At 45.7% G+C, this 26,940-nt stretch overlaps 1 protein-coding gene across 2 annotated transcripts in view; it reads left to right on the top strand.

Annotated features, from left to right (window-relative positions):
• Positions 1-4,278: 4,278 nt before the first annotated feature.
• The window catches only part of MRPS5 (mitochondrial ribosomal protein S5), a 166,559-nt gene continuing 143,897 nt past the window's right edge, over positions 4,279-26,940 (top strand). Inside the window, exon 1 of one of the 2 annotated variants that reach the window (XM_075338128.1) lies at positions 4,279-4,337. In XM_075338128.1, the coding sequence (XP_075194243.1) occupies positions 4,292-4,337 (46 nt within the window). In that variant the 5' untranslated portion in view covers positions 4,279-4,291. The other variant, XM_075338127.1, reaches the window with a different exon arrangement.

Below are 26,940 nucleotides of genomic sequence, written 5' to 3'. Positions count from 1 at the left end.
GATCAGTGGCCCAAAGCAATTTAACCCCTCAAAAACACCAGTTACTTATTCAAATCTGTGAAAATTGGCTGTGTGCCCACTTTGATGCCAGTTCTGATGCCCAGAACCTGTTTGAGCCAGGCTGGAGTGATCTGAATTTGATGTGTGGCATCACTAGGTATGTAAATGTGGTGTGAGATCAGTGACCCAAAGCCATTTAACCCCTCAAAAACACCAGTTACTTATTCAAATCTGTGAAAACTGGGGTTTTGCCAATTTCGATGCCAGTTTTGATGCCCAGAACCTTTTTGGGCCAGGCTGGAGTGATCTGAATTTGATGTCTGACATCACTAGGTATGTAAATGTGGTGTGAGATCAGTGGCCCAAAGCCATTTAACCCCTCAAAAACACTGGTTACTTATTCAAATCTGTGAAAACTGGGGTTTTGACCACTTTGATGCCAGTTTTGATGCCCAGAACCTGTTTGGGCCAGGCTGGAGTTATCTGAATTTGATGTGCGGCATCACTAGGTATGTAAATGTGGTGTGAGATCAGTGGCCCAAAGCCAGTTAACCCCTCATAAACACCAGTTACTTATTCAAATCTATGAAAACTGGGGTTTTGCCCACTTTGATGCCAGTTCTGATGCCGAGAACCTGTTTGGGCCAGGCTAGAGTGATCTGAATTTGATGTGTGGCATCACTAGGTATGTAAATATGGTGTAAGATCAGTGGCCAAAAGCCATGTAACCCCTCAAAAACACCAGTTACTTATTCAAATCTGTGAAAATTGGCTGTGTGCCCACTTTGATGCCAGTTCTGATGCCCAGAACCTGTTTGGGCCAGGCTGGAGTGATCTGAATTTCATGTGTGGCATCACTAGGTATGTAAATGTAGTGTGAGATCAGTGGCCCAAAGCCATTTAACCCCTCAAAAACACCAGTTACTTATTCAAATCTATGAAAACTGGGGTTTTGCCCACTTTGATGCCAGTTCTGATGCCCAGAACCTGTTTTGGCCAGGCTGGAGTGATCTGAATTTGATGTGTGGCAACACTACGTATGTAAATGTTGTGTGAGATCAGTGGCCCAAAGCCATTTAACCCCTCAAAAACACCAGTTACTTATTCAAATCTGTGAAAACTGGGGTTTTGCCAACTTTGATGCCAGGTCTGATGCCCAGAACCTGTTTGGGCCAGGCTGGAGTGATCATAATTTAATGTGTGGGAACACAAGGTATGTAAGTGTGGTGTGAGATCAGTGGCCCAAAGCCATTTAACTCCTCAAAAACACCAGTTACTTATTCAAATCTGTGAAAACTGAGGTTTTGCACACTTTGATGCCAGTTCTGATGCCCAGAAACTGTTTGGGCCAGGCTGGAGTGATCTGAATTTGATGTGTGGCAACACTAGGTATGTAAATGTGGTGTGAGATCAGTGGCCCAAAGCCATTTAACCCCTCAAAAACACCAGTTACTTATTCAAATTCGTGAAAACTGCGATTTTGCCAACTTTGATGCCAGTTCTGATGCCCAGAACCTGTTTGGGCCAGGCTGGAGTGATCTGAATTTGATGTGTGGCAACACTAGGTATGTAAATGTGGTGTGAGATCAGTGGCCCAAAGCCATTTAACCCCTGAAAAACACCAGTTACTTATTCAAATCTGTGAAAACTGGGGTTTTGCCCACTTTGATGCCAGTTCTCATGCTCAGAACCTGTTTGGGCCAGGCTGGAGTGATCTGAATTTAATGTGTGGCAACACAAGGTATGTAAATGTGGTGTGAGATCAGTGGCCCAAAGCCATTTAACCCCTCAAAAACACCAGTTACTTATTCAAATCTGTGAAAACTGGGGTTTTGACCACTTTGATGCCAGTTTTGTTGCCCAGAACCTGTTTGGGCCAGGCTGGAGTGATCTGAATTTGATGTGCGACATCACTAGGTATGTAAATGTGGTGTGAGATCAGTGGCCCAAAGCCATTTAACCCCTCAAAAACACCAGTTACTTATTCAAATCTGTGAAAACTGAGGTTTTGCCCATTTTGATGCCAGTTCTGATGCCCAGAACCTGTTTGGGCCAGGCTGGAGTGATCTGAATTTGATGTGTGGCAACACTAGGTATGTAAATGTGGTGTGAGATCAGTGGCCCAAAGCCATTTAACCCCTGAAAAACACCAGTTACTTATTCAAATCTGTGAAAACTGGGGTTTTGCCCACTTTGATGCCAGTTCTGATGCTCAGAACCTGTTTGGGCCAGGCTGGAGTGATCTGAATTTAATGTGTGGCAACACAAGGTATGTAAATGTGGTGTGAGATCAGTGGCCCAAAGCCATTTAACCCCTCAAAAACACCAGTTACTTATTCAAATCTGTGAAAACTGGGGTTTTGACCACTTTGATGCCAGTTTTGATGCCCAGAACCTGTTTGGGCCAGGCTGGAGTGATCTGAATTTGATGTGTGGCATCACTAGGTATGTAAATATGGTGTGAGATCAGTGGCCTAAAGCCATTTAACCCCTGAAAAACTCCAGTTACTTATTCAAATCTGTGAAAACTGCGATTTTGCCAACTTTGATGCCAGTTCTGATGCCCAGAACCTGTTTGGGCCAGGCTGTAGTGATCTGCATTTGATGTGTGGCATCACTAGGTATGTAAATGTGGTGTGATGTCAGTTGCCCAAAGCCAATTAACCCCTCAAAAACACCAGTTACTTATTCAAATCTGTGAAAATTGGCTGTGTGCCCACTTTGATGCCAGTTCTGATGCCCAGAACCTGTTTGGGCTAGGCTGGAGTGATCTAAATTTGATGTGTGGCATCACTAGGTATGTAAATGTGGTGTGAGATCAGTGGCCCAAAGCCATTTAACCCCTCAAAAACACCAGTTACTTATTCAAATCTGTGAAAACTGGGGTTTTGCCCACTTTGATGCCAGTTCTGATGCCCAGAACCTGTTTGGGCCAGGCTGGAGTGATCTGAATTTGATGTGTGGCATCACTAGGTATGTAAATGTAGTGTGAGATCAGTGGCCCAAAGCCATTTAACCCCTCAAAAACACCAGTTACTTATTCAAATCTATGAAAACTGGGGTTTTGCCCACTTTGATGCCAGTTCTGATGCCCAGAACCTGTTTGGGCCAGGCTGGAGTGATCTGAATTTGATGTGTGGCAACACTAGGTATGTAAATGTGGTGTGAGATCAGTGGCCCAAAGCCATTTAACCCCTCAAAAACACCAGTTACTTATTCAAATCTGTGAAAACTGCGATTTTGCCTACTTTGATGCCAGTTCTGATGCCCAGAACCTGTTTTGGCCAGGCTGGAGTGATCTGAATTTGTTGTGTGGCACCTCTAGGTATGTAAATCTGGTGTGAGATCAGTGGCCCAAAGCCATTTAACCCCTTAAAAACACCAGGTATTTATTCAAATCTGTGAAAATTGGCTGTGTGCCCACTTTGATGCCAGTTCTGATGCCCAGAACCCCTTTGGGCCAGGCTGGAGACACTTGAGTTTGATTAGAGGCATCACTAGATATGCAATCGTGGTGTTAGATCAGTGGCCCAAAGCCATTTAACCCTTTCACTAACATACTTCGGTGCCCACTTTGATGCCCATTTTTTTGCCAGTTTTATAATTTTCGCAGCTGATTTTGAGTGTATGTATAATAGGGCACCTCAGTGCATTCTATTTTATTATTGTCATGTGTTATTTTTGTTGTTAAATGCATAAAAAACTGAAAAAACTAAATTGCCGAATAAGAAACTGACGAATAAGAAACCAACTTCAGCCCCGAATAAGAAACTGGACGAATAAGAAACCAACTTCAGCATCGTAGAGAGCAGAGACAATACTCAGAGCAGCAGGACCACAGTGATAGGAGTGAGCCCCGCTTGTTTCCGGGTCTGGAGAAACGAAGAACAAAGAATACTTCGCTGTGGTGTTCAGTAATCACTAATAAGCCCTTTTTCTGTAGAATTTGCCCTTTTCAAACATGGCGTCTTCTGTCTCGCTAGTCCCGTTTAGATCACGTGATATATGTGCCGCACAACACAGTACAGTAGTTCCATGCTGGAATCTCGCTGTCAAGATCAGTGGGTCCTAACAGAAGAAGGACCCCTGGCAAGGCGTCCGTTGAGATGCCTGGCTAAAAATTGCTACTTATCGAAACATTATTCTTTTTGACTGTTTGTTTTGTTTCTGAGATTATTGTAACTGTCTTTTTAGGAAGGGATACTTGTTTAATACGTGTTTATTGAATGAGAAATAATGTTTATTACTAGTTTATTGAAAAAGGCAGCGATGACGGCATCCCTGTCCAGAGATGGCGGCGTTCAGATGGTGCAGTGTCCTCCGTTCTGTGTGTAGAGGTGAGGTAAATCCGCTCTGCCTTCTCCGGTGTATGAGGATGCTGTGGGGCAGGAGCAGCCGCCATTACAGCGTTCAGACTTTTTCATGTATGTAACTCAGTATTGATTCCATCTGCACATGTGGTTCTTTCTCCTGAGCCTCTCCTGTATAGAGCTAGCCATCACTGCTCGCCCCACTTTAGAGCCCGAGGGCAATATGGCAACCTTGGCTGCTGAGGGTCACTCAGCCAAACATGGCAGCTTATTAATACACGTAAATGGTGGCACGGAATCGCGACAAGTGGCAAAAAAGCTGCATAGTTCCAACATATTGTGACTTGTTGGTCCCAATGTGACCACATTCACTCTGCTATATATCCGCTGCACGCAATGGTCTCTGCGCCACGTGTCGTGTCCAGCGTGGCTGCGGAGATCCAGCCATTACCACAAGAGGTGGATGAGCGCAACTACACCCGGGGATGACCTCTCATGTGGATGGTTTGCCAAGTCCTAATTCTTTCACACGGCTGATACACATCTCATGCATGACGCTCAGTTGATGTAAAAGGGTTATCCACTACTCAGACAACGCCTTCTCAATCACCATATTTGTCCCAGTAAAAATAACTCTAATACTCACCTATGGTGTCAGCACTCGCTCTCCCGGGGCTCACGTGACATTTTTTACATCACACAAGCCCTGCACCCAAACAGCACGGTCTTCCCTCTTCCTGCCTTCGGACGTATCAAAAGGAAATGTGCGGCCAGCCACCTCTGACTTCCTCTTTATGTTCGTTTCGTCTGAAGGCAGAGAGGGAAGCCAACACTAATTGGGCGCTGGGCTCGCGCAATGATGTAATAACGTCACGTGAACCTCGGGAGATTGAGTGCTGGAACAGCACTGGAGGTGAGTATGTGTTATTTTAACTAGGGAAAACATAATTGAAAAGGGGTCGTCCGACTAGTGGACAAACCTTTTAACCTAAAGAGAAACCTGTACATGGTGCCTAAATTGAAAGCAGCAGGAATCAGAGCCTGGCGGTGGGACTGCAGCCTGGTATATCCTTCTCCAAAATGCTTAAGCATTGTAAAGGAAATGTGGTTTAAAGCCCAAATCTTGCGAGGGATTTTGGATTTGCTCTTTGAAGGGAACCTGTCAGCAGATTTGGTGACTATAATCTGCGGCCACCACCACTGGGCTCTTATATGCAGTAGAGCATTCTAACATGCTGTATATAAGAGCCCAGGCCGCTGTGTAGAACGTAAAAATCACTTTATAATACTCACCTAAACCGTCGCTGTAGTGCAGACAGGTCAGATGGGCGTCTCCGTTCTCTGGGTGTGGCGTCTCCTCTTTCGGCCATCTTGGTCCTCCTTCTTCTGAAGCCGGGGTGCATGACGCGTCCTATGTCATCCACACTCGCCGGCATTGAGGTCCTGAGCAGGCGCACTGTGATCTGCCCTGAGCAGGGCAGATCAAAGTTTTGTAGTGCGCCTGCGCAGGACCGGCAAGTGTGTATGACGCGTCATGCACCCCGGCTTCAGAAGAAGGAGGACCAAGATGGCTGAAAGAGAGGGCGCCGCACCCGGAGAAGGGAGCCACCCATCTGACCCAACTCCACCTGCAGCGACCGTTTAGATGAGTATTATAAAGGGATTTATACGCTCTACACAGCGGCCTGGGCTCATAGGCCCCAAATGTGCTGACAGGTTCCCTGCCCCCATCTTATATTTACTAACCTCCCACCCCCAGTGTTTTCACCCTTTTCCAGCGTTGCACTTTTCCCGTGGCGCCGTCTTGTGACTTTAACTTCTGATTGTCTGTCAATAGTTACGTCACAAACTTTCAATAAAAGTCTATGAGAGCCAGAACGAGGCTGTGTGTCGGACCCCACTGATCTGGTTTTGTTCTACCTTTTATCCTAATAGTACAACATTTACATATGGGAACGACTTTAAATGTCACATTACGTATGTGGCTTGTGTCAGTGGAAACCTGTATAAAGTAAAATCCCAAAAACCTCCCAATTTCATAAGCAGCCACATGATATGTTATTTCAGGTAATGAAAGCTTTACATACATTTGTTTAGACATGTATGAACAATTAGAGCTTGTTCACACACCACATTTTACATTACCGACAAAGTGAATCATATTTCTGAAATCTCATGCACGAGATTCCTAAGTTTTCTTTGTGGATTTGAACCATCAAAGCATTTTTGCAAATCTGCAGCATGTCAGTTCTTTTAGCGTTTGTGCAGCTTTTTTTTTGACCCATTCAAATCAGAAGGGGAACAAAAAATATAATCAGAAACGCACTTAAATGTAAGGGTACGTTCCCATGATCAGGATCAGATGAGCTTTTGATGCTGCAGAATTTCTGCACCATCTCCGCACCTTTTTTTTTTTATACACTGTTTTGGGTTTTTTTTACTGTGTTTGGGGTGTCATCCTTTTACATAAAACTGTTTTGTTTTTGAAACTAAGGCTGCTTTCACACTACATTTTTTTAACATGCGTCATGAACGTTTTTTTAACGCAAAAACAGATCCAGTGCAAATGTGTTTTCATTTCAATGCATTTGCAATGGACTCGCGTCAAGATGTTTTCACCTGCGTTTGCGTGCGTTATAGTGAGGATCCAACAAGTTGCAGTTTTTTAACATTTTTCAAAAACGCTACTTGTAGCATTTTTGAGCTGCGTCCAAATACTGCAAATTGCTGGATCCTGACTATACTGCACGCAAACGCATGTGAACGCTGGCATGCTGATAGACAGGATCCTGCTTGCTCTACTGAGCATGCCCAGAAACCAGTCTGTCGTGATCAGTCTCCCTCCCTCCCCCCCCTCCCTCCCTCCCCTCCCCCCCTCCCTCCCTCCCCTCCCCCCCCTCCCTCCCTCCCTCCCTCCCCCCCCCTCCCTCTCTCCCACCCCCCCTCCCTCTCTCCCCCCCCCTCCCTCTCTCCCCCGCCTGAGAGCGGCGGACGCTCGTAACCAAAGTAAATATCGGGTAACCAAGCAAAGCACTTCACTTAGTTACCCGATATTTACCTTGGTTACAGCTTACCGCAGCTGTCAGATGCCGGCTCCCAGTCTCACGTTCAGTTCCCCTCACTCCCGATCACATGACTTCAATGCCCGCCCATAAACTTCAAGTGACAGGATCCTGCAAAATAACACATGCGTTTTTCTTTGTAAAAACAGGATCCGCTTTTGCAGCAAAGAAACGTTCATGACGCATGTTAAAAAAACGTAGTGTGAAAGCAGCCTTAGGGTATGTGCGCACGTTGCTTTTTACCTGCTTTTTACCTGCTTTTTTGCAGCTTTTTCTTCTGCGCTGTTTAATGCCAAAATGGATGTGTTCTTCTATTCAAGCAAAGTCTATGGGAATTTGGGTTTCTTGTTCACACTATGTTGTTCAAAATGCTGCCTTTTTGTGGCAGAACTTTGGTCAAAAACTCAGCTTTGCAGTGCAAAACCCAGATGGCAAAAACAATTGACATGTTGCTTCTTTGAAAAGCTGAGTTTTTGACCAAAGTTCTGCCTCAAAAAGGCAGCATTTTGAACAACATAGTGTGAACAAGAAACCCAAATTCCCATAGACTTTGCTTGAATAGAAGAACACATCCATTTTGGCATTAAACAGCGCAGAAGAAAAAGCAGCAAAAAAGCAGGTAAAAAGCAACGTGCGCACATACCCTTACTGGTATTGACTTCATTAGGTGCGGATTACACTCGTTTTTGGTGCATTTCCACCAAATAAACACCAAAACTGCATGTGTATCTATTACCGGTGGATTTTTTGCTGCTCATACAAGTCTATGGGGAAAATCCTCACAGAAAACCCAACATTCTTGCAAGATAAATTAACATGATGCTGCTTGGGATAACGCACCGCGTCACAGTCTGAAAAAGAAGCTCAGTCGGCAGGAGATTTGTAATAATCCCATCCCCTTTGCTTGTACTGTAAAACACAGCACACAGTGAAAACACGCTGCCTCTAAAACGTGAGTAAGGGTATGTCCGCACACTACGTTCTAGATTTGACAAAAAAAAAAATCACCTTTTCTGGCAGACTTGACAACTGTAAACACTGCGTTTGACAAAAAAAAAAAAACGCATACGTTTTTGTCGGTTCGTTTTTTAAAATAGAAATAAAATATGATAGGATAATTGATAGATAGCTAGAATAAGATTGATAGAAAAAATAGAAAGAATAGATAGAACATATAGACTAGATAATAAGAAAAAACATATAGAATAGATAGAAATAACAGAATCGCTTGTTAGAGGGATAGCCAGCTTGGACAGAGTTTTTTTTTTTTTAATTTATTTTGGTAAAAAAAAAAATGACGTTGGTCCCTCCATTTTTTATATCCAGCACATGAATAGCAGCAGCTGCAGGCTGCAACCCTCAGCTCTCTGCTGTACCTTGGCTGGTTATGAAAAATAGAGGGCATCCCACACTTTTTTTTTTTTTTTTAATGACGTGGGGTCCCCCCCTTTTTCTAAAACCAGCCAAGGTGCAGCAGACAATTGGGGGCTAATATTATTAGGGAGGGAAGGCCCATCATTTTTTGGCCCCTTCCAGCCTAATAATAGTAGCCCACAGCCACCCCAGAAGTGGCGCATTCATAAGATGCGACAATTGTTTCGCTGGACACAGCTCTTTCCGTTGCTTTGGTGCGGTGGCAGTCGGGATAATAAGGAGTTAATGGCAGCCCACAGCAGCCACTAAGTCCTAGATTAGTGATGGCAGTTGTCTGAGACCCCGCCCCATCACTAATTTGTAAGTGAAAGTAAATAAACACATACACCCCCAAAATCCTTTATTTAGAATAAAATACAAAAAACACCCTCTTTGACCACTTTATTAACCCCTAAACATCCCTGCAGGTCCGATGTAATCTACACGAGGTCCCACGGCGATTCAGCTCTGGTACATCCCTGTCCTTTCACAGCAAGCACCAAAGAGCATGACTGCCCGCTGACAGCAGACAGTCGCGTAATGAGAATGAACTTGGGTGAACCTCTGACGTTATTGCCGCAACACAGGCAGTAGTGCGGGGCCCGCAGCTGTCACAACAGAGGTTCACCCGAGTTCATTCTTATTGCACGGCTCTGTTTCTGTGTCATGGCCTGATTTGCGGGCACAGGTGAAGGACTCCAGCTGTGACCGGAAATTACCTGAGTGACGGCACCGCAGATCGCGTGGCTCACTTCAGTCACTCGGGTTGCTGGCACATGTGGAGGACTCCAGCTGTGGCAGCGGCTAACCTGAGTGATGGCACCGCTGATAGCGCGACTCACTTGAGTTGCTGCGTGGAGGTCACAGTCCTGCTTTATGGCTGCTCGCTGTGAGTGTCAGATGTAGCAGTGCTGGAAGCGTCGTGGGACCTCGTGTGGATTACGTCGGACTTGGAGCTAAACATTTTAGTTGCGTTTTGACACACCTCATTCATTTCAATGGGTGGAAAATGTTTACAAAATTCAATGAAGAAGTAACATGCTGTTTTTTTAGGCAACAATTTTGACAAATATTTGTCAAACAAAACGCTGCCGAAAAAAAAAAGCAACGTGCGGATGGAATTTCTGATTTATCATAGACCTTTATGGGGAATAGAGCTGGTCGAACTCACAAAAAATTGGGATTGGTGAGTCCCTGCTAAATTAAAATAAAAAAACCTCGATCCGCTGGGGAATCTGATACCCATAAGTCTATGGTGACCAGAATTCGGAGATTAAAAATGTTGGTGGAAGAGATAGGGGGGTAGGAGCACGCGTGGTGTACTCACTAAGGCTGTGTCATGGCGGCACATACCCACTCCGGTCAGAAGAGTGTGCGGCTGTGCCAGGTGATGTGACGCGAGACTCGCTTGACTCCTTTGTAAGTGTGATTCCGGCCTAAGAGAAACCGCATGCAGCTTTTTTATAATTACTATTTAAATAAATAATTTTAAATAAAATGACGTGCGATCCCCACAATTTTGATACCCAGCCAAGATAAAGCCAGCTGGGGGCTGGTATTCTCAGCCCGCCGCCTCTCGGTATTGCCGCATCCATTAGATGTGACAATCCCAGTGCTTTACCAGCTCTTCCTGTTGCCCTGGTGCAGTGGCAATCGGGGTAATAGCAGGGGTTAGTAGCAGCGCACAGCTGTTACTAATCCCTAGGTTATTGATGGCACAGGCGTCTATGAGATACCTATATCACAAATAAATTTAATTTGTATCAGATTACATAGACATTATAAATAGATCAGTAGATACACATTTACTGTCTATGAATATAGCTTGAGGGTATGTTCACATGGGTTGGATTTGTGTTGCTTTTTTCTGCGTCAATTCCCTAGCGAATATTGCTGCAAATCAGTGCCAAAATCGAACATTGTGTTGTGAATATACCATTGATATTGCTCAGGCATTGCACAGGGTTAAATTAATGGTAAAAATCACAAATTATTATACTGCAGGATGCCCGTTTCCATGTGAATTTTTTTTCAGCATCCTATGTGCTGATCTACCTCCAAATCTGGACAAAAAAAAATCAGCAGCATATCTGCCCTATGTGAATATACTCTTAGAAAACAAAGGATCTAGGGGCTAAAGTTTCTCATTGTGGAGAGCGCTAAGTCTGCATATAGAGACTTATAGGCCATACAATGCTTCCCTGGAAATATAACTATGCAAATAGCCTCTTCATAGAGTAAGGGGATGGGATCTCCTGCTTTGCACGGACCCCGAAACACGTGACTGCAAATGGAGTTTCTGGTTTTGTTTCTTCTAAGTCAAGTGGCAAGGCCCATTTAAAGGGTCGATATTGATTTAATAGTTGGCACTAGTGTTCATCCTCTTTATCTCAGAGAAGCTATTTGCATATTTAATTTCCCAGAGGAGCATTCCAGGGTCTATAAGTCTCTTTCTGCTGATTTGATGCTTTCCACAAAAAAAAAATCTGTACCTCTTTAAGCCCCCTGTCAGAGGCCTCTCACCCAGCCCTCCTGCATTGCACTGATGAGGAGCCATCATGCCGGAATATGTGTCTGGAAATGGTGGTTTGGCTTATATATCCTAATTCGTATGACAAGGCACTTTAAAGGGATAATATTGACTTTTAGGATTGCTGCTTCCAATATGTGGCACTAGGGTTCCCATTGTCCTCCTCGCTAATGGGGCTATTTGCCAGCTTAGGCTGCTTTCACACTACGTTTTTTTAACTTGCGTCCTGAACGTTTTTTTAACGCAAAAGCGGATCCATTGCAAATGCGTTTTCATTTCAATGCATTTGCAATGGACTCGCGTTAACCTGCGTTTGCGTGCGTTATAGTGAGGATCCAGCGCCTTGCAGTTTTTTAACATTTTTCAAAAACGCTACTTGTAGCGTTTTTGAGCTGCGTCCAAATACTGCAAATTGCTGGATCCTGACTAAACAGCACGCAAACGCATGTGAACGCTGGCATGCTGATAGACAGGATCCTGCTTGCTCTACTGAGCATGCACAGAAACCAGCCTCGCGTGATCAGTCCCTCTCTCCCCCTCCCTCTTTGTCTCTCCCCACCTCCCTCTCGCCCCTCCCTCTCCTCTCTCTCCCCCACCTGAGAGCTGCAGACACTCGTAACCAAGATAAATATCGGGTAACCAAGGAAAGCGCTTCTCTTAGTTACCCAATGTTTACGTTGGTTACGTGTGCAGGGAGCCCGGCTCCTACCGTAGCAGCTGCAGACGCTCATAACAAAGATAAATATCGGGTATCCAAGCAAGTTACCCGATGTTTACCTTGGTTACGAGCCGGCTCCCAGTCTATCACGTTCAGTTCCAATGACTCCCGATCACATGACTCCAATGCCCGCCCATAAACTTAAAGTGACAGGATCCTGCAAAATAACACATGCAGGATCCGCTTTTACAGCAAAAAAATGTTCATGACGCATGTTAAAAAAACGTAGTGTGAAAGCAGCCTTAGAAAACAACCAACATGTGGGATCAGTATAGAAAGTAAAGGACATCTGGCTCCCTGAACAGGTTCATCATCATTTTTTAAATATTAATAGATGGGACATTACATTAAGGCTATGTGTGCATACTGCATTTTATTTTTTAACCACAAAGATGCAGCGTTTTTATCTTTGTGGTGACTACTTTGAGCAGTGTTTTTGGCTTAAAAAAATGCAGCAGTTCTCCACCTGTCAGGCCTCTAGTGAAGTGAGCCACCGGATTAACGCTGACGTCACTCAGGTGATGTGCGGTGACAACGCACATCACCTTACTAAACTCACCGCTGATTTCGCGGTCACTTCAGCCACGGCCGGATTTGCGGTAACAGGTGGAGGACTCCAGTAGGGTGATGTGCGGTGATAGCTGGAGTCCTCCACTTGTTACTGCAAATCTGGCCACGGCTAAAGTGAGCGCGAGATCAGCAGTGACTTGTCAGGTGATGTGCGGTGACAGCTGAAGTCACTGCTGATCCCGCGTGGCTCACTTCACTTGCGGCCTGACCCTCACAGTAAGCGGTCATGCTCTATAGCCGCTCACTGTAATTGTCAGATGTAGCAGAGCTGGATGCTTCGTGGGACCTCGTGTGGATTACATCGGACCTGGAGGGGTGTTTTAGGGGTAAATAAAGTGGTGAAAGAGGTTTTTTTTGTGTTTTATTTCAAATAAAGGTGTTTTTGGGTGATTGTGTTTATTTACTTTCACTTACAGCTTAGTGACGAGGGGGTGCCTCATAGACGCTGCCATCACTAAACTAGGATTTAGTGGCAGCTATGGGCTACCATTAACGCCTTATTACCCCGATTGCCACCGCACCAGGGTAATTGGGATGAGCCGGATAGAGTCCCGGGACTGTCTCATCTAATGGATGCATAATTCCGGGCGCCCGCTGGCTGATATTTTTATCAGTGTGGCTTTACCTTGGCTGGTATCAAAATGGGGGGGGGGGAACCGCACGTTTTTTTTAATTTATTTTACTGCACGATATAGACCCGCCCACCAGCAGCTGTGATTGGTTGCAGTGAGACAGCTGTCATTCAGTTTGGGGGCTCGTCTACATGCAACCAATCACAGCCACTGGTGAGCAGGGAAGGAGTGAATATGTTATGAGGCTAATGAGCGTCCGGCTCTGGAAGATGAAAGAGCTGCCGCGGGAGCAGGGTGACAGCTGCCCGGTGATCGGTGAGTATGTAGCACTTGCTCCTACCCCTTTGCGCCCGATTCTGGTCCCCATAGACTTTATATGGGGAGCAGTAGGAGGGCCAAATACCAGCCCTCCCAAAACGCAGGGACAAAACGCAAAAAGAATTGACATGCTGCACTGTGCGGACAGCAAAAATGAAATCTCATAGACTTTGCTGGGGAAGGAGATTCATGCAGTTTTTAGAACAAAAACGCGGCAAAAACGCAGCGTGCGCATATAGCCTAAAAACACTGTGATGGTATCTGCACCTACGCGTTTCAGGTTTGTATCCACCTTTAGTCCTGTAGGATCAGTGAGCATAGACTAGCCGATGTTGCTGCTATATGGGCGCTGACACCGAAAAGCGCAAATAGCCTGAGAGGACGTAACATACAGTGTCCACGGAGCCAGAGTCCAACGCCAGACTAATGGATAGATGCTGGATATTCTGGTTATGGATTATTTTGGCTGTGAATTGGTTGCTGGAGTGCAGATTAGTGCACATTTCCCATAGCATTGTACTTATGGTAACGATCATTATCCATATCAGTGTCCTACTTAGAGGTCACGTCTGAGCTCGATTTCAGTGTTTTTCTGCATCTCTGAAGTTGCTCGGGGATAGAGTCTTGATCACCTAATTTTTCGCTGCCTCATTTTATGTTCAGCTCGCCGACCTTGTGAACCGGACGCGTCTGAAAGCTCCACTCCAGAAGAAGTACTTGGAAGCGCTACTAAAAAGGTGGAAGATCCCCGTTACGTATTCATGAGACTGAAGAAAGTGTCTGAGTTTGCAGTTTACAAGCCCCATAAGACACATAGAAAGTGCCGACAGGGAATGTTAAAAGAGGTTCCTTTGGGTCTAAAGTGATGCAGTAATTTATCATTGTGAGCCGGGTGCAGGGGTTACGGATGAAGGCTGAGTTATCAGATTAGTGCTCGCTGTAATGCCGGGGGACGGGTGATTTGTACCGTACACGTAAACCAATAAGTGACACTTTGCTGAATGTGAAATATGTGTCAGGATAGAACTGCCACTATTATACCTAGAATACAACAATTATGGTTAAATAAATGGTACAAAATGGCTGGCAGTGTTATGACTGACGTTAGGGACTGAATAAAGGGCTTGGTAGACCATGTCTCACGTCACTGTGTGGGCAATAGTGTTGCCACGGTTGTCCTAGAAAACTGATATCGACATGGCAAAGTCTTCTTCCAGGATTCCAGTATCTGATGGGTCTGTCACACTGTTATTTTTTTTTTTTTAATGGATATTTTAATGTAGTGTGAGTGTATTAATATACGAGTGGCTGCTGATAAGTCTTTGACTTTACCCAGAAAGAAACGCTATAGAATGATGAAACCTTACATTTATTCCACATACTCTCCACTGATGTCAGCACACTTCTCACTTTGGGATTCCAAGTTCTGTAAGCCTAGCAAAAAGAAGGATTTCGGTTGTGCCTCAAACCAGGCATCCTTTTTGCAGCAGCCATGGCATCAGAAATGGTGTGGAATTTGGTACCCTTGAGGTGTTTCTTTAGGTTTGGAAACAGATGATAGTCGGAGGGAGCAAGATCTGGTGAAAAAGGTGGGTGGTCAACCAGCTGGAAGCCCAGCTCTGCCAGTTTTGCCGCGGTCGCTTGTGCAGTGTGAGCAGAGGTGTTGTCTTGCAGGAACAATATTCCTTTGGGCAGCTTGCTGCCCTTTTGGCCTTAAGCGCTGCCTTCAATTGGTCCAAAAGTTGAATGTAATACCGTGTGTTGATGGTGGAACCCTTTTGAAGGTATTACACTAGCAACACACCCTCCTTATCCCAGAACACAGACGCCATCACCTTAGTGGCTGATTTTTGCACCCTGAACTTCTTTGGACGAGGAGAACCACTGTGCCTCCACTCTTTTGACTGCTCCTTGCTTTCAGGGTCATACAAATAAATCCAGCTCTCATCCATAGTGACCAGTCGATTCAGGAAGTTCTTTTCAGTTCAGAAACACTGACAAATGGACCGGGAAGTTTTCACTCGATGCTTCTCTGATCTTTTGTGAAACATTTGGGGACCCACTTTGCAGATCGCTTCTTTATGTCCAAATGTTCATGGATAATGACACAAACATGTTCACGGGAAATGCCCATGATGTCTGCTATTGCATTAGCTGAAATTCTTCGATTCTCCAGTATAAGGTTGTGCACAGCATCGACGATCTCCGGAACAACAACCACTCTCGGTCGTCCAGGACGTTCCTCATCATTGGTGCTGAAGTGGCCCGTTTTAAATTTGGTAACCCAGTTCTTAACTGTGGAATATGAAGGGCATTGATCCCCCAATGTCTGCGACATATCACCATGAATATCCCTTGCAGACGTTTCTTGCAGAAACAAGAATTTTATCACTCCTCTGCCCTCAGTTGCTTTGAATATCGCATTAGACTCTGCCATTTTGTTTTCCCGCGTGTGTAGAACACTGTTCCCATAAGCAACAAACACAAAATTTTGAAAACATAAATTAGACCCATAAGGCTTTCATGTGATGTAACATTCATTACCATAGAAACAAAAAAGAGCACAAAGCCAAAGACTTAGCAGCAGCCTCTCGTACTCTCTTATTGCCATACTCTAAGGCAGGGGTGGGGAACCTTTTTGCTGCCGGGGGCCATTTGGAAATTTCTGCCAACCTTCGGGGGCCGCACAAAATTATCAATGTGAAAATGAACCAACTATATTTGGTCAAACAGTTAATTAACTCACCCCTATTGTGGTGGCCGGAGCGGCTTCTCTTTGGTGCGGCTGTGATGTTCGGTGATACTTATGTTGCTTCTATCTTTTCCAGGTTTGTCTCGGTCTGGAGCGCAGGCAACTCCTTGTGATAATAAGATTGGTAGACTATATACATCACACAACAGACACAGGGACTGGAGTATATAAATCACAGGACACATACATCACTGAAGGGGCTGTTGGCATATACATCACATAGGAGACGCAGGGACTGCTGTATATACATCACATAGGAGACGCTGGGTCTGCTGTATATACATCACATAGGAGACGCTGGGACTGCTGTATATACATCACAAGAGACACCTACATCACAGAAGACACTGGGGGCACATACATCACACAAGGGGCTGGGGACATTTATATGCTCCCTCCTGTGATGTATATGCTTTCAGCCCCTCCTGTGAGGTATATGCCCCCAGCCGCTCCTGAGAGGTATATGCCCCCAGCCCCTCCTGTGATATGTACAGCCCCAGCATCTCCAATGTGATCTATATACCCGAGTGTGTGATGTATATATCACAGGAGGGGTTGGGGCATACACATCACAGGAGACACTGAGGCATATCCATGACAGGAGGGGCTGGGAGCATATACATAACAGGAGATGCTGGGGAACACACATTACTAGGTCACAGGGAGGCATAAGCATTGCTGTGGGGCACACACATCACTAGGGCGGCACAGAGAGCACTAGGGGGGGCACAGGCATCACTAAGGGGGGGGCACACAGACATCACTAAGGGGGGCACAGAGACATCACTAAGGGGGGCACAGAGACATCACTAAGGGGGGGGGCACACAGACATCACTAAGGGGGGGAGGGCACACAGACATCACTAAGGGGGGGGGCACACAGACATCACTAAGGGGGGGGCACACAGACATCACTAAGGGGGGGGCACACAGACATCACTAAGGGGGGGCACACAGACATCACTAAGGGGGGGTACACAGACATCACTAAGGGGGGGAACACAAACATCACTAAGGAAGGGGCACACAGACATCACTAAGGAGGGGGAAGGGGCACACAGACATCACTAGGAGGAGACTGGGAGGCACAGACAGAACTTGCAGAGCACAGACTTCACTAGGGGGTACACTGCACTTGGGGTGGGAAGGAGCACTGGAGAGAACTCAACAGTGGGGGTGATCCACATCGCTGGGGAGTCTGCACACAGCACTGCAGGGGGCACGCTGCACCGGACAAGGGGCAGAGAGCGGGCAGCACACAGCACGTGGAGCTGCACGCTGCTCCGGAGAAGGGGCAGAAAGCGGGCGGCACACAGCGCCGGGGAGCGGCAGCACACAGGACGTGGAGCTGCACGCTGCACCGGAGAAGGGGCAGAGAGCGGGCAGCACACAGCACGTGGAGCTGCACCGGAGAAGGGGCAGGGAGCGACAGCACTGATTGAGGCACGCTGCATGGGAGAAGGGGTGTAGAGCGGGCGGCACAATGCAGGAAACGATGAAGCTGCTGTGGGACTAAACCCGCCCACAAAGTCTGTGCTGAGCATGCAGGGAAAGAGCTCATTGGTTCGCGCTAGCAGCGCCTGTGAAGCCTTAAAGGGCCGGCGCCCGATAAGATCACAGCAGTGGCCGGAGCACTGCCACCCCCGAGAATCTGCCCGGGGGCCGCACAAAAGGTCTTGGCGGGCCGCATGCGGCCCGCGGGCCGGAGGTTCCCCACCCCTGCTCTAAGGTATCCAGCGCTGTGCTTCTCTCCTCAGTCACCGCTCTCCAGACTTTCCGAGTCACACTGTGCTCTGTGTGATTTGAAAGTGACTTTTACAGTGTAAGTCTATGGAATGTCAGAACGAGGCCTCATAGACTTATATTGTAAAAGGGACATCCGGCTTATCCATAGAGTGAGCTCGATAGTGGCAGTTGCAATAACTTTATGCTATGAGGCGGAAACGAATGGCACTGGACACCGGATCAAGCGGCGATAGCTGAGTAAGTTAATACAATGACACTATATTACATACAGTGCTGGCCAAAAGTATTGGCACCCCTGCAATTCTGTCAGATAATACTTCATTTATTTTGCTTGCAATGAAAAAACACAAAAGAGAATGAAACAAAAATCAAATCATTGATCATTTCACACAAAACTCCAAAAATGGGCCAGACAAAAGTATTGGCACCCTTAGCCTAATACTTGGTTGCACAACCTTTTAGCTAAAATAACTGCAAACAACCGCTTCCGGTAACCATCAATGAGTTTCTTACAATGCTCTGCTGGAATTTTAGACCATTCTTCTTTGGCAAACTGCTCCCGATCCCTGAGATTTGAAGGGTGCCTTCTCCAAACTGCCATTTTGAGATCTCTCCACAGGTGTTCTATGGGATTCAGGTCTGGACTCATTGCTGGCCACTTTAGTAGTCTCCAGTGCTTTCTCTCAAACCATTTTCTAGTGCTTTTTGAAGTGTGTTTTGGGTCATTGTCTTGCTGGAAGACCCATGACCTCTGAGGGAGACCCAGCTTTCTTTCACTGGGCCCTACATTATGCTGCAAAATTTGTTGGTAGTCTTCAGACTTCATAATGCCATGCACACGGTCAAGTAGTCCAGTGCCAGAGGCAGCAAAGCAACCCCAAAACATCAGGGAACCTCCGCCATGTTTGACTGTAGGGACCGTGTTCTTTTCTTTGAATGCCTCCTTTTTTTTTTTCCTGTAAACGCTATGTTGATGGCTTTTCCCAAAAAGCTCTACTTTTGTCTCATCTGACCAGAGAACATTCTTCCAAAATGTTTCAGGCTTTCTCAGGTAAGCTTTGGCAAACTCCAACCTGGCTTTTTTATGTCTCGGGGTAAGAAGTGGGGTCTTCCTGGGTATCCTACCATACAGTCCCTTTTCATTCAGACGCCGACGGATAGTACGGGTTGACACTGTTGTACCCTCGAACTGCAGGGCAGCTTGAACTTGTTTGGATGTTAGTCGAGGTTCTTTATCCACCATCCGCACAATCTTGTGTTGAAATCTCTCGTAAATTTTTCTTTTCTTCCACATCTAGGGAGGTTAGCCACACTGCCATGAGCTTTAAACTTCTTGATGACACTGCGCACCGTAGACACAGGAACTTTCAGGTCTTTGGAGATGAACTTGTAGCCTTGAGATTGCTGATGCTTCCTCACAATTTGGAGTCTCAAGTCCTCAGACAGTTCTTTGGTCTTCTTTCTTTTTTCCATGCTCAATGTGGTACACACAAGGACACAGGACAGAGGTTGAGTCAACTTTAATCCATGTCAAGTGGCTGCAAGTGTGAATTAGTTATTGCCAACACCTGTTAGGTGCCACAGGTAAGTTACAGGTGCTGTTAATTACACAAATTAGAGAAGCATCACATGATTTTTCAAACAGTGGCAATACTTTTGTCCAGCCCCTTTTTATGTTTGGTGTGGAATTATATCCAATTTGGCTTTATGGCATTTGTTTTTTTATTTTTTTTCATTGAAGACAAATTAAATGAAGATAATAATACCAAAGAATTTGTGATTACAATCATTTTTAGGAAGAAACTGAGTATTATCTGACAGAATTGCAGGGGTGCCAATACTTTTGGCCAGCACTGTGCATGTACATACATTTAATGAATACAAAACTTAGTGAGAGTGCTTCTTTCACCTTAAATACCTTCTTCAATGTGAAGTGTAGATTGGAGTCACATGAAAGGCACATTTCCTTGTCACCATGACATATATTAAATAAGGCCACTACTAAGACGCCCTCATAGAGATATATTCGTGTGCATTTCGTTTCCATGTTTTTGCTTTTCGTTCTTCAATATATAACACATGACAATTTTCAGCTTTTGATTTTGGAATTCTTTTTGATCCTGTAGCATCCGCGTCCCCGCCGCGATAGGTCCACGTCTCCACACACCACTTTGAAGACACAGAACAAGGGAACCAAACATTTTAATGAACCTTTTAATCGTAATGGCTGATGTTGTTCTCTGCGTTCTGTACACACGAAAATAATTACAATTCATGGAAATAACATTAGCCTTTGGAGCCGCTTGGGCTTCTGTGTGATTTTTAAAACTCTCAAGTTGTTTATTTGCTGCTCATCTTCTTCTCTTTCCAGTCTCCTAATTAAAACATAAGAAAATAAAAGATTTGCAAATAAAACAAAAGCTTGGATTGTGCATCTGAATGGATTAGTGAACTTAAAGTGATAAACCCAAAATCACCATGGGATGTTACAATAATGTACACACACATTTACTCATTTGTGGTAATACAACCCACTTTTTACATCTGCCCTGTTTTGCTCATAATACATTTTTAAGAATGCCACTTCAGGCACTATTATTCTTCAGTTGCCATTGGAACCACCTTCTATTTCCAGTTGCCTTAAGCGGGCTTGACACGCTACAACAAATCTAACGATGTGTCGGCGGGGTCACGTCGTAAGTGATGCACATCCGGCATTGTTAGTGTTGTTGTAGCGTGTGACAGCTACGTGCGATTGAACGTAAAACCGTTCATTGCATACACGTCGTTCATTTCCTTAAAATTGCACGTCGGGTTGTTGAATGTTCCCGAGGCAGCACACATCGCAGTGTGTGACACCCCGGGAACGATGAACAGATCTTACCTGCCTCCCACGGCTCCCGCCGGCAATGCGGAAGGAAGGAGGTGGGCGGGATATTTATGTCCTACTCATTTCCGCCCCTCCGCTTCTGTTGGCCGGCTGCCGCGTGACGTCGCTGTGATGCCGAATGTCTCTCCCACTTCAGGAAGTGGATGTTCACCTCCCACATCGAGGTTGTATGGAAGGGTAAGTACGTATGACGGGAAATAATCGTTTGTGCGACACGGTCAACAAATTGAACGTGCCGCACATACGATGGGGGCGGGTCACATCGCATACGATATCGTATGTGATATTGTAAGGTCTAAAGCAGGCTTTAGTCCGTCCTGTGCAATGCTGTTTTGCTATATCTCTCTGCTATGATGGATAACGTGAAGGAACGGTGCAGAGCCCTCTTCATCACATACCAGGAAGCAATGGTGTGCTGGTAATTAAAGATGGATGCACTGTATGTAGGGCTGTATTTAGGGGGCCGAAAAAAAAGCTCCTGCAGGAAGTGCTGTACATAGAGGGGCCAGAAGGGAGAGAGATATACTGCAGAACGGGCTGTATATATAGGGCACAGAAAGGAGCGAGTGACTGTAGGATAGGCTACATACAGGGGGCAGAGAGGTGAGTTAACAGCAGGATGGGTCTCTGTGAACAGGTGCGGACATAAGTTGAGTTGTGTGTAATTGCAGCTGATCAATCATTGATGTGAAACTGCAAATGTTGCTCTCTTGATGCATATGATTTAGGATTATCTTTTGTCATATTCCTTAAAAGAGCAGCAATTGCAGTTGCACAAAACTTACCTGTCTGCAGCAGGCAATAAACAGCTCTGAATTGTGGTTGTGTAGGAGAGTTGAGCTCTGCTAGAACCAGCTAATGATATAAAACCACACAAGCAGCCATACTTCCGGTATGTATAAGGCAGCAGAGTACTGTACAGACCGTGCACAGAAGCCTTTGTTGAATTCTACACTTAGATGATCATGATCGAGAGGTGGGGCTAGTCAGGAACGGGAGGGACGTGCCTTAAACGGCCTACATGGCTCTTTAAGGCTACTTTCACACTTGCGTTGGGCGGCTTCTGTAGCATTGCGTTGTGTGACGGATGCAACGGATGCGTTGCATATAGTGGCACAACAGATGCTACGGATCGTACAAAACAACGGAAGCTTTTTTTTTTTCTTCTTTAGGCTATGTGTCCACGGTAGAATGTACCTGCGGATTTTTCTGCATGAAAATCCGCAACTTTCGCGGCAAATCCGCACCTTATTTTTGCCGCGGATTTGCCGCGGATTACCGCGAATTTGCCACGGATTTTGATGCGGATTTTTTTTTTTTTCCCCATTGTATACCCAAAATCCGCACCAAAATCCGCAACAATAATTGACATGCTGCAGATTTTTCGGATCAAAATCCGCGGCAAATCCGCCGCGGAAATATCCGCAGCATGGACACAGCATTTCCAAAATGCCATTGAAATGGCTTGGAAGTGCCGCTGCTGCAGATTTTCGGAAAATCCGCGGTAAATCCGCGGCAAAGCCTTACAGTTTTACCAGCAGCAGATTATTGTGAACGATCGGCTGATCGCTCTAAATAGCCGGCAGCCGGGCGCTCAGCTGAGCGCTCATACATGCCGGCGGCCGGGCGATCATTCGGCCACCAAGAGACAAAATAAAGTTTGTGATTTAAAAAAAAAAAAAAAAGAGCATGCGCAGTGAAATCCTACGGATTGCGCTGCTCAAAAAAAGTTACATGCTGCGTTTTTTCCGCCCGACGCAGCGTCAAAATACCGACGCTGCGTCGTCCAGCGGATGCAACGCTGACACTTGCGTTAGAGTGCGTCGTCCATACAAGTCTATGGAGAATAGCGCAGTGCGTTAACGGACTGCGCTATTCTCCATAGTGACGGACTGCGCTAAACGCAAGTGTGAAAGTACCCTAAGACTTAAGCGTTCCTTCCAGTTGGGTGAGGTAGCTGGTTCTACAGATGACTCGGTCAGTACGGTCATTATTATTTCCTTTAAATAAATATAAACATTGCTAGTATACATGCCACAAGAGAAATTAAAGGGAACCAATCATCAGGATTTTCGTGTATAAGCTGCAGCCAGTGCAGTACTGGCACTATCATGCACAGTGTGTACATACCATTGGGGTGCAGCTCGGGTGTTTAGGCAGTGAAATTCATCTTTATAAAGTTTGAAATTTCGTGCACTTTTTGATTGACGTGTGCACCTCTCTGTTAATGTCCGGGCGGGTTATGCAGGAGTTCCCCGCCCCCCCACCAGCCTGTTCCTCCCTCTCTCCTGATGTCCGGGCGGGTTATGCAGGGGTTCCCCGCCCCCCACCAGCCTGTTCCTCCCTCTCTCCTGATGTCCGGGCGGGTTATGCACGTGTTCCCCGCCCCCCCGCGCCGCCTGTTCCTCCCTCCCTCCCTCTGGCTGTATGTAAATATCTAATCTTCAGAAACACGGCGCCGGAGTGGGCCTCTGCGCACAGCGCTTATCTCCGGCGCCATGTTTCGGAAGCCCGCATCACACAGCTTGGTGTTAGAGGGCGGCGCATGCGCCCTCGCTCCTTCAGATCCCGTTGTGACCGCAGGAGCGAGCGCGATCACAACAGGACTGCAGAACAGCTGATCGGAGGACGCGATTACCTGCTGCTCCTGTATCGTGCCGCCCCAGGACACCGGGCCAACACACCAGTCGGTGTGACATCGCTGTGGCGCCGCCCTCTCAGACACCAAGTTGTGTAATGCGGGGGCTTCAGAAACATGGCGCCGGAGATAAGCGCTATGCGCAGAGGCCCACTCCGGCGCCATGTTTCTGAAGATTAGATATTTACATACAGCCAGAGGGAGGGAGGGAGGAACAGGCGGCGCAGGGGGGCGGGGAACACGTGCATAACCCGCCCGGACATCAGGAGAGAGGGAGGAACAGGCTGGTGGGGGGGGCGGGGAACTCCTGCATAACCCGTCCGGACATTAACAGAGAGGTGCACACGTCAATCAAAAAGTGCACGAAATTTCAAACTTTATAAAGTTGTATTTCACTGCCTAAACACCCGAGCTGCCCCTTGATGGTATGTACACACTGTGCATGATAGTGCCAGTACTGCACTGGCTGCAGCTTATACACGAAAATCCTGATGATTGGTTCCCTTTAAAGACTTTCAATCTTTGCATCCAATGCAAGTAAAATATAATTTGCAAATAATCTTAAAAATATCCAAACATTTGTGTACAATTTATATGCAAACCTATATGTCTTTGTGAACAACCTACAGTGTAGTCTGGTGTAATACTCACATCCAACTGACACCTTACTACTTACTCATGGAGTTATGAGTTCCCTCACTCTTTAACTGGACTCATATAATTATTACTTTAATATCAGGATTATCCAGAATGTTTTGATTGGATTAAAGGGGTTATCCACTACTTTTACATTGGCCTATCCTTAGGATAAGTCATCAATGTCTCATCAGCCAGGGTCCAACACCAAGCATCCACACCGATCAGCTGTTCTCAGTGCCGGCGGCGGCCAGATATGCTCAGTTCCAGAGCTGCTCCGTCTTCTGATTGCGGCCAAGGCTGAGTACAGCACATCCGCCTCCTATTCTAATCAATGTGAGGTGGATGTTCAGTGCCACGACCACTATCTTAAGACAGAGCAGTGCCGGAACTGTACATTTCCGGCTGCCTGCTGTCGCCGCCAGGACCGAGAACAGTTGATCGGCGGGGTGTCGCACCCCGGCCGATCAGACATTGATGACCTATCCTAAGGATAGGCAATTAATGTAAAAGTAGTAGACAACCCCTTTAAAGGGAATCAGCAGGTTTTTGCTACTTCATCTGACATCAACATAATGTAGGCAAGGAGATTTTGAATCCAACAGTTTATCAGCTAGATTACTGGGTGCAAACGTTCTCACACAATCAAAGAATTTAATTCCAGGAAAACACTAGAGCTGATTGAGCGTCCCTGCTCACACCAGGCTCTCAATAGCGATTTGTGCATTGACTGTGAAGTGTCAATTAGAGGAGGGGACGTGGCAGGCACGAGCCAGCTAGACCTAGTAATGTTATTTCCAAAGTCATAAACCCTTCAGTTTAAAGCTGTCATTATCCCTTATATTGCCCAGATTGCTATCGCAGCAGGGCAAACTGGATGAGCCGGGTAAAGTGCACATCTAATGGATGTGATAATTCTGGGCAGCTGTAGGCTGCTATTTTTAGGCTGGGGGGCTCTAAAAACCATCTGCCTCCCCATTCTGAGAATACCAGCCCCCAGCTGTTGGCTTTATCATGGCCGAGTATCAAAATTGGGGGGGGGGACCACAAATCTTTTTTGTTTTTTTAATTAAAATTATTTCTTTAAATAATTAAAAAAAAAAAAGCCCCATAGTGTCCCTTTTATTTTGGTACACAGCCAAGTTTAGCACAGGGCTGGGGGCTGCCAATTTATTTATTTTAACATTATAGGGAGGCAGACAGCATGTGTGATTCCAACCAATCACAGACGCTGTCACACAGGGTGGGAGCGCAGTCTGACTGCAACTAATCCCAGACGTCGGGACTGACTGTGGGTGGGGGAAGCAGTGAGTATGTATGAGGGTTAATGAGCGGACCCATAAGCAGTTTGACAGTCTTCTGGGAGACGCTGTAAGTATAACGCTCATGCTCTAATCCTCCTAGCCCTTTCTACCACCATTTTACAGCACAATGTTCAGGACCCTATAGATATATATGGGATTTGGCATCCGGGCAGATGTTCGGGTTCAAATCCGGCACTTTGCAGGCTAATACCTAACAAATCGTTTTTATTATTATTCTCATTATTATTATTAGTATTATTAATTATTATAATATCTATTACGGATATTCTAATTTCTTTCTGTAGCTATCTGAGTCGGGTGCAGTTGAATACACTGGCACAATTTCTACATTTGGACCACCTCTTCAATCTGCAAACCCGTGACTGCAACTGCATCTTGGTGCTTATAAATATTTTTGAGGACTTTGACTTTGTCTATTTGTTTGTCAATTTATGTTACACACTTAGCACTTTAATGTGACCACGTTATTTAGCACTTTAGAGGTTGTACTTGGGGTTGGATACCTCATTGTGTGGTAGGTTGAGGTACTAAGGGATGGCCGATGAGGAGCAGAAGCACCAAAAAATGTAGGGTGTTGGCCTCCGTTGTCAGGCAGGTCACAGGGTAGGGACCGCAATCTGCTTAACCTTTTATTTGGTGGATATCAATCCTACCCTCGGACTCTGCTGCTTCTACCATCTAATTACCACAAAATGTCTATCTGTGTACTCCCTGTGCACAACACCAATGTGTTCTGTTTGCCGACGATTTGACAGATTTTAATATTTGGTTAATAAAATGTATTGTTTTTAGAAGGATTCCTGTTATTTTTTTATCATAAATTTAGCCGTTTCATACAGACATTGTAGAGCCAAAGCCGGGTTGACATAATGATTAACTTGAATGGTGTTATTTTTACTTTTCTGTTTTATTTAGACAACTGTGTAAATTGGAAACTAAGGCTGCTTTCACACTACGTTTTTTTTAACATCCGTCATAAACGTTTTTTTAACGCAAAAATGGATTCAGTGCAAATGCGTTTTCATTTCAATGCATTTGCAATGGACTCGCGTCAACATGCGTTCACCTGTGTTTGCGTGCGTTATAGTGAGGATCCAGCGACTTGCAGTTTTTTAACTTTTTTCAAAAACGCTACTTGTAGCGTTTTTGAGCTGTGTCCAAATACTGTTTTTCACTGGATCCTGACTATACTGCACGCAAACGTATGTGAACGCTGGCGTGCTGATAGACAGGATCCTGCTTGCTCTACTGAGCATGTCCAGAAACCAGCCTGGCGTGATCAATCTCTCTCCCCCTCCCTCTCTCTCCTCTCTCTCTCTCCCCCTTCCTCTCTCTCTCCCTTCCTCCTCTCTCTCCTCTCTCTCTCTCCCGCCTGAGAGTGGCGGACGCTCGTAACCAAAGTAATTATCGGGTATCCAAGCAAAGCACTTCGCTTAGTTACCCGATGTTTACCTTGGTTA

Source organism: Anomaloglossus baeobatrachus, chromosome 3 (assembly GCF_048569485.1).
Source record: "Anomaloglossus baeobatrachus isolate aAnoBae1 chromosome 3, aAnoBae1.hap1, whole genome shotgun sequence".
Classification (NCBI taxonomy): domain Eukaryota; kingdom Metazoa; phylum Chordata; class Amphibia; order Anura; family Aromobatidae; genus Anomaloglossus; species Anomaloglossus baeobatrachus.
The sequence above is the reverse complement of the archived record's forward strand: the minus strand, read 5'-3'. Positions and strand labels throughout refer to the sequence as shown.